Source organism: Condylostylus longicornis, unplaced genomic scaffold, assembly GCF_029603195.1.
Source record: "Condylostylus longicornis isolate FDR11 unplaced genomic scaffold, ASM2960319v2 ptg000803l, whole genome shotgun sequence".
NCBI classification, from domain to species: Eukaryota; Metazoa; Arthropoda; class Insecta; order Diptera; family Dolichopodidae; genus Condylostylus; species Condylostylus longicornis.
Genome location: NW_026578748.1, coordinates 9795 through 20207, shown reverse-complemented (window position 1 = coordinate 20207; position 10413 = coordinate 9795). Strand labels below are relative to the sequence as shown.

At 45.4% G+C, this 10413-nt stretch overlaps 2 protein-coding genes across 2 annotated transcripts; both read left to right on the top strand.

Moving 5' to 3' along the window:
• Positions 1–7399: 7399 nt before the first annotated feature.
• Positions 7400–8487, top strand: LOC129618284 (probable ATP-dependent RNA helicase DDX56). Its single transcript, XM_055533075.1, has 2 exons — positions 7400–7939; positions 8041–8487. The coding sequence occupies exons 1-2, from the start codon at positions 7400–7402 to the stop codon at positions 8485–8487; spliced, it is 987 nt and encodes a 328-aa protein (XP_055389050.1).
• A 433-nt stretch (positions 8488–8920) lies between these two features.
• On the top strand, positions 8921–10194 carry LOC129618283 (uncharacterized). The gene is made up of 5 exons (XM_055533074.1): positions 8921–9079; positions 9138–9329; positions 9454–9702; positions 9750–9934; positions 9981–10194. Exons 1-5 carry the CDS (start codon positions 8921–8923, stop codon positions 10192–10194), a joined length of 999 nt encoding a protein of 332 aa, XP_055389049.1.
• The last annotated feature ends 219 nt before the right edge of the window (positions 10195–10413 follow it).

Here is a 10413-nt window from a genome sequence, read left to right as displayed (position 1 = left end):
CATTTTTACCTCTTGCCCAATTCTAATAAAGTTGCCTCAATTGACAACTGATCTCCAACGTCAATTTCTGTCACCTTGTCTAGTAACGTCTTTCCAAATACCAGTGCCATATCCCGGAGGTCATTGCGTTGATATTGACGAGGTTGCATACTGAAAGAATAGACGCATCAGTCTGAGAAATAATTTAGTCCATCAACCATTTTCCCTTCAACTATTTCTCCCTTCATCCCAACTGACTCCAAATACATGAAATGCTTCCCGAAAATTCCTTCCTGAACGTGATGCATACGGCCTTCCCATCGAACAGTTTTGTCCAAGAAAAGGTCTTCAAACCGCTTCTCAGCCTTAACAGGATTTCCCAAGAATGATCTTACACCACAATCCCTGAGAAACTGATCCCACGACAAATCGATTGGCTCTCCTGAAAACAGAAGATCGGCGAACTGTTTTCACCACAATAGGCCAACTCACACACTGCATAGCTCACCTTTCGGTATATCCGGGAGTCCATAGAAATTCAAATACCATCTCAGTGACACAACCACCAAAATAAGCAGCAACATTATAGATGAAACGAAGACATATGTGCGGCTTAGAACCAGAGCACACGAGCCAACACGAACAGTGATGACCTGCACAAAGTTGGAAGAGGCAACATCAGCATCATGGATACAGAACCAAAGCAGAGATTTACCTCATCACGTAGCTTGACGCAAGAAATCCGACCCTTCTTTTCCAGGACATCGTGACAAAGCGGACAATGATGAACAACCGTCTGAAAAATATGGAGATGGCAAACTTCTCCTTGAAGGAAATTGATTTCAACAGACGTTGTTAGACATACTTGAAGCAGCGGCCACAAAAATGGAATGATGCAAAATGCCAAGAACCCGAACGCCATAAACATGAATACCGAAGCAACAAAACACCAAACAGAAGGTTGTAACTCGACAGTGGTAAGCACCTGTCTCTCGCAAAACGAACAATATTTGAAGGCTTGGCCTGTGGGGGAGCCATCAGTCGGAGGTTGAGGAGTCTCAACGGGAGCATCGTCGTCCTTTTTGTGATCTGCTGTGGGCACAGCCTCATAGGCTTGGCCTTCATGAGATCGCTGTGGAGTTTCAGATTGGGGGACACGAGAAAATTCAAACATCTAATTCCTGTGCCAGTCACACGCTGTAACTCAGGGGCGTAACAGGCCACATTAAGATAAAGTAAAAACAAATCCATAAGAGAGAGGAAAGCCTGTTCACATCCATTGGCTCGAGAGAACGTCCAGTGAAGGAACGAAAGAAGGGCGCAACTGCCATGACAAGGAACATGAGTAGGACATGAGAAGGAATACAACTGCTGTGACAACTCAGTGAGAGGGAGGGATCACTGACTGGGAGGAACTCAATCATTGACTCGACTTGAGGTCGCAGTTTTAGAACGTTGTATGCCATCGGTTGGTCCGTCCGAGTTCATTCTCCCGAAACCGGTACTCATGATCAACGAACCTCGCCGTCCATCCCCAGTCTCCGACCCACAAGCGCTTAATTTGAGAGTGTTGGAGTATTCAGTCCTGAACATGGACTCTTGCATTCTCACGTTGAGTGTTAGTCCAGTCAAATCAAACAATTCCGTCCAGGCCAGCCTTCACCAAGTCAGGTCTGTGACCGAACTCCTTAAATCATAAGCTTGAGTATGAACGTTGCTGCATTAGCATCTCACGGAGATAGTCCAGGTCCTGACAGCAAACGTAGACTCTAGCAATTCATGATGCCGTATGACCAACGCACTTGAAGAACACGCTCACCTCCTTCTAAGTGAGGAAAACAACGAATCCTCGATTGTCAGGAGTGAGTGTCAATGCTATAACTGAGACTGTGGCGTGGCTGAACGCAACGTACTTGTTGACTTTTGTATTGTCTGCGAGAGTTCAGATGTCACACCTTTGGAGTGTTTGATCTATTTCAACTGCAAGGAGAGCAAACAGTGAGTGTTTGCCTGTCACACCAGAAAATAGCCGCTTGATTAACTTTTGTTCACATCGTGTTTTGCGGACTCAGAGTTCACCTCGGAAAAGACAGGCGGTTTGGGAGTTTATTTGAGTGACTCGACAGTCGAGCGACCAAAATTCTCCGGAACGACAACGGTTCCAAACGGCTTTTTGATCATGAAACACGAGATTGTGGACTGAATCGATGTTCTTCGTATTCCAGCTGCGTATCTGCAGTGGAAGATCAGTGGTTTCCTTCTGACCTTTTGATATTTTGACGGCGATGTCGGCCATGGCAGATAAGATAAGCACCTTCTTCTATCAAATGCAGATTATCCTGAACGAATTGCTTAATGTCCAGGGTGGCCGGAACGCGGGCAGTTGGTTTCGTCATCTGGGGTGATCTTGGTTTTGTCATCTGGAGTGATCTTGGTTTGGTCCATTGATGGATAAGCTATAGATCAAGAAAGTAGTGCGTCTAAGGGTTGCATACAAAAGAGGAGACAGTCGTGAGAAAAGTCAGGTCTAACAATTTTGGAGATATGGTTGTTTCCTTCGTCACTCAAAGTATAGCTCCTCAGCGCGTTAGATTCCTTTCTTAAGGTCGTGTTCACCTTTAATGTTCAAAAGAAATTCAATCATGAATAATATCAACACTGTTGTTGTGCCTCTTCTTCTTTTGGAGGGTCCTTCTTCAAACCTCGGAAGTGTTCAGAGATTCCATGGGGGTATAAGAAATCTTGAGTGAACTTCAAGGCATCAAGAGTTTCGCGAATATTTGCTTCAGGATTCATTCTCGATACCTGATATACAGAACAATCTCTGAAGTATGAGTCTCAGTGATGAACATATAGACTTGGAAATGAAGAAGAATTCTTGACCATTCAATGGATCAAGGGAGGGAAGGTCTCTGGAGCAACACCCACGCATTTCTGCCTACCTGGCGCTGAACTTCTTGAACATCGACAAATTGAATGAAGGCACGGCCGTAATGCAAAAGCCTCTGAATGCCATAACGTTGTAAGATTTGCTGCTGCTTCGTAAGATGACCAACCTGACAGAGATGGAGAGATGAGAACAACAATTTAAAGAATTAACTTACAACTACAACAGAGTCATGTGCCATGTCGTCAATCCCGCCGTCTTCGTCATTTTCCACGTCAGCAGCTTCAATCCCACCGACAACGCTCGAACTTAATTGAGTTAATCGACGACACATATCCACCAAATGATCCACTACCAAACTTCGGATACGAATGTAACTGCCTCCTGCAGCTTCTTCAAGTTGTGTCACTTTTTTCTCATCGCAGTGTTCGAATCTGGAAGAAAGCGATGAGATCAATGATGAGGTTGAATCTGGTATTAGTGATGTATGATAATGTGATCTAGTGGAGTGATGCTTGTAGAATGAAGCAATACTTCATTCTATATTCACCAAATATGGCTTCCTCGGTATCAAGCTGACTGGCTCACCTCCTCCGTCGTTGAAGCATCTTCAGTTCTTTCTCTTGAGTCAATAAAAGACGAAGAGCTTCGCGCACCAGATGAAATAGAATTTCTTGAGTCGACAATTCAGTTATCCGATTCAACGAGAGACGTTTAAGAATAAAACTTTGGATTTCTTCAACGGGAATTACTCCCATGCGAGCCAGCTTATCAACGATAAATTGGCATCTAAGGGAATCAGAGAGCTGCAACATTGTTCGCCTCATTTTCTCACCTGACAGGGCCTTGCTTCCAAGATGAAAACACAGGCCGCAACAAAGCCGAATAGAACTCGCCATCTGCATTCGTCTTGCTGACTGCATCTTCGATATCTTTCGGAACTGAAAGCTCACAACGGAGGCTCGACGGTCTGAAACACACAAACATAAATTAATGGAACATACAAACATAAATCACGCTAGTGAGTGGAAAACGATTTCGTACCGCAACCAAAACAAAAGTTGCCGGTAATTATCCAACACTCTTGCTGAATGTGTGAGCGATTTTGCACCATGTCCCAATATTGCTTTCATGACCAATTCTGCTAATGCACAAAGGCTCCATCCGGTCTGCGGAGCTTCTGAATAAACAAAATCTTCGCTCATCGTTTTCCCTAGAGCTTCATCATGAGCAGATTTCTGTTCATTTGTCATCCCAATGAATGGCTTCTCGTCCGCTTGGCCTTCATCTGAAACAGAACAGAATTGAGATAGTCCATCATTTAGGTGCATCATTTTGCCTTCCTACATTCGTCCTTGATGTCAACATCCACATGAGGAACAATCATCGAACTGTCGCCATCCACTTCAACCTTTTCAACTTCGTCTTCGATTTTTTCCATTTGTTGATCTGTATTCGAGTCATTCGTAATGTCTTCAATTTTCGTCTCGTCTTCCTCGTCCTTCAAGACGGCGACCAAACCGGTCATTTGGACTTCTGGACCCTCTTCATCGGCCTTGACGTCAAAGACTTCCCCGCCTGCCGCAATAAGGACGCAAAATGCACGTCAGCAACCTTTGAACAGCACTACTTACTCATATGCTCGTCAGTTTTGGGAGCCGGCTTGAGTTCGACAGCACAAACGAATCGCGCAACGTACTCGTCAGAAGGCATCTGTGCTAACGCCGGCTTTCCTAGCAAGCGGTAGAAAATCACTTGTGCTAACTGCAACAAGTTAAGTTTTTCATGGTGTGGACTTGCGAATCGAATTTGCAATACTTTGCGAAAGAACAAATATTCCAATGGGCACTCTTCGTTAGCATCCTCATCTTCGGCAGCTGAGTCTTCTATTGGGACTGGCCCACCTAAAGCTTCTTGCTTCGCAATATTAACAAGATTGTCCCACTTTTTCGCATAACCGCATCGGAATTGAGAATCTTCTGGCACGTAGAGTTGGAGCCATGCTGGTAATTTGGATGAATAGTTTCCATGCCACAAAACCCTCGATAAACGTTCCATTGTCCTTCCAATGAATAACTTCAAGGAGCATGGCAGGCGCTGATGTGAGATTTGTGATTGCCGATCCAAGAGTGAAATGACGGAATCAGGGGAGCTCAGAAATTCGCTATCCAGCTCCTTCCACAGGCGAGCGTCGCGTCGTACTGCTTCAGGGGACCAACACTCCAGAGGAGGAAATGATTGAGGTCCATCAGGAAGCAGAGAGAGCCACAACCCGAGGAATTCAGCGAGAACTTCGAGTGCTTGACAGTCCCAACGATTTGATTGTCGCGAAAGAGTGAGGAATGCTGATTCGACAAAACGATACGTCGAATTTTGCTTCAAGCAAATGAAGCTGAAGAGACGGACGTAAAAGAGAAGAGGTTCCGCGGAATGAGGCAATCGAAGCATTTCATTGAAGAGAACTTCAACAAGAATTGGCTCGAACTGATCGTGAGTGACAGGAATCCTCAGTAACACTTCAGAGCAAAGTTCTGGAGTATGACGGAAGCAATGGAGCACAGACAAGAACAATTCCTCAAGCAGCCAGCGATCGTGGATTTCGAGAGGTCTAATTCCAGATAATAATTCCGCTATATGTTCGCTGTCCCAAATTGTAATGCATGTACGAGGTCTCCAACAACCATTCAAACCATAAGAGCTTCCACCAATACCCATTTCGGCGGCGGCAGCAGCGTATGATTCTTCATCATGTTTTCCCAAGTTCGACTCAGCGACAAGATGGAATTCGGATTGGACGCCAGCACCAAGAGCAATCTCAGAAGCAGTCGCGCGGATTCGTTCGAGCGATTTGGCAAATTGTGGAAGAGTGACGGACAGGGAGGGCAGCTGGTGTTTGACAACAGCGTCGTGCGGGGCCAACGACGTCGCTAGCGCACCGGTTTGATAGATTCGCCAGAGAGCTTTCGAAGTCCAGAGGGCTGAATCGTTGAGGTCCTGTAATCCCCGATGTGCTCGTGTTAGAGTGTCTTCGTGTCCTTCCATGGAACCCTCTGCAGGCCAAATTCCTGTTAATGCTTTTTGGGGTGCGACAGAAATTTGTCTTCTTGCTAGAAGATCCATCAGCATGTTGAAAGTTTCTTTGAACAGTTCTGGCACCATTTCACAAGCTTGTCGTGAAAGCCAGGGAAGGGAGCTGGCGACAATATCCAGCAGCGGTTCAAGATAAACTGAATCCTTGGGGTCATTCAAAGAGGCTTGCCTTGATATCAATAGAAGGTGATTAATCAAGCTTATTGAAGAGGTCTACAACGCAGAATGAATAAAGAATGATAAACTGTTTGACTTACTGGGTGGATTAAATGGCAATTGGTCAAGTCGAGAATAAACCGAAGTAAGTTTTTTGCTTCTGCGATGTGTCCATGTTCCAAGCACTCATCGAGCCTGGCAGTACAAGTAGTGACGATGCACCGAATCAAACAATTGAGTAAACTGCGGCGAAGTCTGAACTCCTCAATTTTTGCACGACGCGCTAAAGCAACTTCATCTGAAGGGTCAGCTTTAACTTCGGGCGCTGCTATAGATGCATCAACATCTGCGAGGGTGATGGCATCTGGCAAACGCGTCGAGTGGACCCCAATTTGAGCGACAACCGAGGCATAAACGCTCGATTTTGTTGGCAGAAAAGCAGCGCAATCACAGAGGACTGATGCTATCACCGACATGTTTGTTTCAACGTTTCGTCGGTCATTAGAGCACACTGATAGGTTTGGAAGTCGGTAGTCATCTGTAACATCTTTGAACTCCTCGTTGCTGAAAGACGGTTGGTAAACTTGACTGGAAATATATCTTGCCAAATCGATGATACTTTGAGAGAGATGTTCGCGTATGTCTCCGAGCTGAAGAGAAAAAAAACAAAAGTCACACTGCTTCACTTGATGCGACGTACTGGAACGAATTTTGTCATAAGATCGTGCTTTTCGAGAGGAACAATTCGTTGACTGGGAACTTCAGAGGGACGAAAGATTTGCTGTGGGGGATTCTCTTCAACTGGCCACTGGGGCTGGAGTGGAAGATATTTAACATCCTCAACAACGCGAGAACTTGGTGGGGGAAATCTGTCCCTTTGATACTGGTGATGGAATGGAGGTGGGATCCTCCCTCCGACATCGAGATGATATCCATCATAATCCCGAGGCCTCTGATGCTCCAGTGGAATCCCATCTGGATGGTAATACGGTGGCGGTCTCCCAAAGTGATGGCGGTAGGACGGAGGAATGTATTCTTGATGGTATGGCTCATGCACCCTTCCCCTTGGTCGTTGATACATCTGCCTCTCCCAGTCCTCTCCGTATCCTCGACTGTAGTGATGATCGTCCCTTGGTGGTTGACGATCTACTGAAGACGAACGTTTGACGCTTTGCTGAGGATCCATTTTGTCAGTCAACGGCGTCCTCTGCATTAAGACCTCTTAAAATCACGGACCAGTCCCGCTATCCTGCCTTCCCAAACTCAACTGGCATCAGGCCTTGCGTCATGGGAGTGAAACGACGTCCATCCGATGGATTGGGAACGGCTTTGCCGAACAAGAAGATTCGTGGGAAAGATGTCAGCGATGCATGCGACTCTAGTGAAGACGAAACGTTACAGGATGTTGCCAAGGTTGAGGACGTCAACAACGGGATAGACAACGATAGCGATGCTAGTGATGGAAATCATGCTGATGAGATAACGAGCCCTGGGGAGCTCCACGCGTCTTATCAAGGTGGCGGTCTCTTAGATCTTTCGTTGACTTTCGCCGAGTTTGGCGAGCGGCATCTTGACAGAAGACTCACGAAGGCTGTTGTTACAACTCTCGGATTGAAACACCCCACATTAGTTCAATCAAGCGCAATTCCATTGCTTTTGCAGGGCAAGGATGTTTTAGCAAGAGCTCGTACTGGGTCGGGCAAGACACTTGCTTACAGTCTTCCGATGCTCCAGCGTCTTCTGGAGAAAGTTGCTGGCGAGACGTCTGAAACAGCATCCCCGTTACAAGCTTGTGTGCTTGTTCCAACCAGAGAGCTGTGTGTACAGGTGAGAGTGAAAGCCCGAAGATTGATTAGCCATAGCAGGGTGAAATCCTGCCCTCTGAAGTCTGTGTGTATACTCTCTCACTGGATTCCTGTTCATCTCAGGTCTCTGAGGTTTGCACGCAATTGTGCGAATATTGCCGCTCTCAAATTTCAGTTCGCCATCTTTCAGAATCCTTAAACCAGCTCGTCAGTGAAGTGCCTCCCACAGTCATCATCGCAACGCCAAAATCTTTGCTGACATACTTATCAGCGAAGCAGTCGATTCAGCCAATAAAAGCAACAGCTAAGAAAAGTTTTTGGCGAAATCGTTCAAAAAATTTAGGAGATTTGAAATCAACATTCAAAACCAACTTGCAGATAGTCGTACTCGATGAAGCTGATGCATTGATGACTCTAGGCTTCAAACAAGACCTCGAAGTTCTTTTTAAGGACATCTTGGGTGACAGAACAACTGAAAATCGTTATCAAGCAGTTCTGTGCTCCGCGACATTGAATTCCGAGGTAAGCTCGAGCTGCCACTCTAAGATGGATATGCCAATCGATGATTGATTGCCGGCGACACAATTCCATCTCAGGTGGATCATCTGAAGTCGCTGGTGCTTCACAATCCTGCGATTCTTAAACTTGAAGAAGACTCTTTGAAAGGGGTGTCAGACAATGCGTTGTTTGGAGGAATGAACTCTGTACCAAACACCCTATCCGAATTCTATCTGCGATGCTTCTGGAAGGACAAGTATTTGGTTATGTATTCACTGCTCAAACTTCGTTTGGTTCCCATGAAGTGTTTGGTTTTCGTCTCAACTGCTGAAAGGTAAGGCATACGAGAACGCATTCCTTTCCGTAGCTTCTAGTCCCTCGGTACAAGTCTATCATCTCTGGATACTTCTACGGCTTTGTCAGGGCGTATTCTCTGCGCTTATTTTTGGAACGGTTCTCCATGCAAGCTGCCGTTCTTTGCGGATCTCTTCCTTTTGCTTCACGAATGAACATTCTTCAATCGTTTGATCAAAGCATTTTTCAACTTCTCTTGGCAACTGACGATTTCTTGGAGAAGGACGCTAGAAATAGAAATGGAGAGGAAATGGACGATTCAGCTTCGGATGACGAAGAACAGAAATCTCCAAAAGGTCGCAAATCAAAGGTGAAGTAAAAAAAAAAATAGACGTATTTTTTCATTCAGAGTGACAATTCTGTTTCAGAAGGATCAAGCGTATGGAGTTCATCGCGGTCTTGATTTACACGGTGTTAAATGTGTTATTAATTACGACATGCCAGAAACAGAGAAAGCTTATATCCATCGCGTTGGAAGGACTGCGCGTGCAGGAGCTTCGGGTGTTGCTTTAACTTTGTGCAGCTCCAACGACACCAAGGAAGAAGCTCTTCTAGAGAAGGTAAGATCAGAATGAAGAAAAAATCTCCTTTAGATTTAGAAAAAAAAATTTATGGTGAATTGTCTGCGTCCACCAACTCGGTTTCAATGGTTCCCCCCTTGAAGTTTTTTGTTTGATCGTGCAGATTATTGCATCGCGCTCGTCACTGACGAATCCTGGTCAACCTGCGGTTCAACAGCTAGGGTTGAATCTAAAGGACATTGATTGTTTCAGATACCGAGTAGAAGACATACTCAAAACAGTGACACCCAAGGCTGTCGGGTCTCTGCGGCTACAAGAACTGCAACGAGAAGTGTTGCATTCCCAAAAACTCAAACAGCATTTCGAAGCGAATCCAGACGACGCACGGGCTTTAAAAAAAGCATTTAGGCAGGTTGGTATAACTCATGACAGCGAGGTTCTTTATTATGAATTCTGCAGACGACTCACACCTCCAGTCGTCATTTGCAAGATCTTCCAGCGTATCTCAAACCTTCAGTATCAGCGTTGACCACGATGACACCCGTAGAATCGGCGGTACAGAAATTACAGCAGGATGAAAACAAACAAAATCCAAGGAAAAGAAAGCGGTGGACAGATCCATTGAAGAATTTTTCGGGACAAGGGTAAAGATTGATCCTTCTCGCTTCCCTCACTTTGTTTCTATTTCAGGCCACGCAAGAGATACAGAATTGACGAAATTCTCTCACGGCAGCTTTCTAAGGAGCCTGATTACTCGACAACCGCGCCTGAGAATCTTCCTGCTATCTCAGGTAGTCTCGGCTCGTTTAACAGTACCATCATTATTTCTTCTTGCAGGGCGCAAGCTCCACAAAATCCAGCGGCACCAGCCCCTCAAGAAACCAGAACGCATGCCCAATTTTAAACGACGTCGAAACATCTCATCCAAGAGGAAGTAGAAATGGCTTTTTCTTTGTTCTTTTCTTTTTTTCGAAACTGATACAAGATGGTTTCGCCTACTCCAATTAATGCATTCGTGCATTATTGTATTATTGTTGCTGAATTTGAATGATCGGTCTTGAATTAATTAAATGGATTCGCCAAGCCGCGTCGCACGGAAGAAGTCAGATGGGGTTCAATCTCT

Coding starts and splice junctions, on each gene's coding strand:
- LOC129618284 (XM_055533075.1), top strand. CDS start 7,400: ATGGGAGTGAAACGACGTCCATCCGATGGATTGGGAACGGCTTTGCCG. Junction 7,940..8,040: donor CCAGAGAGCTGTGTGTACAG/GTGAGAGTGAAA, acceptor TGTTCATCTCAG/GTCTCTGAGGTTTGCACGCA.
- LOC129618283 (XM_055533074.1), top strand. CDS start 8,921: ATGAACATTCTTCAATCGTTTGATCAAAGCATTTTTCAACTTCTCTTG. Junction 9,080..9,137: donor CAAAAGGTCGCAAATCAAAG/GTGAAGTAAAAA, acceptor ATTCTGTTTCAG/AAGGATCAAGCGTATGGAGT. Junction 9,330..9,453: donor AAGAAGCTCTTCTAGAGAAG/GTAAGATCAGAA, acceptor TTGATCGTGCAG/ATTATTGCATCGCGCTCGTC.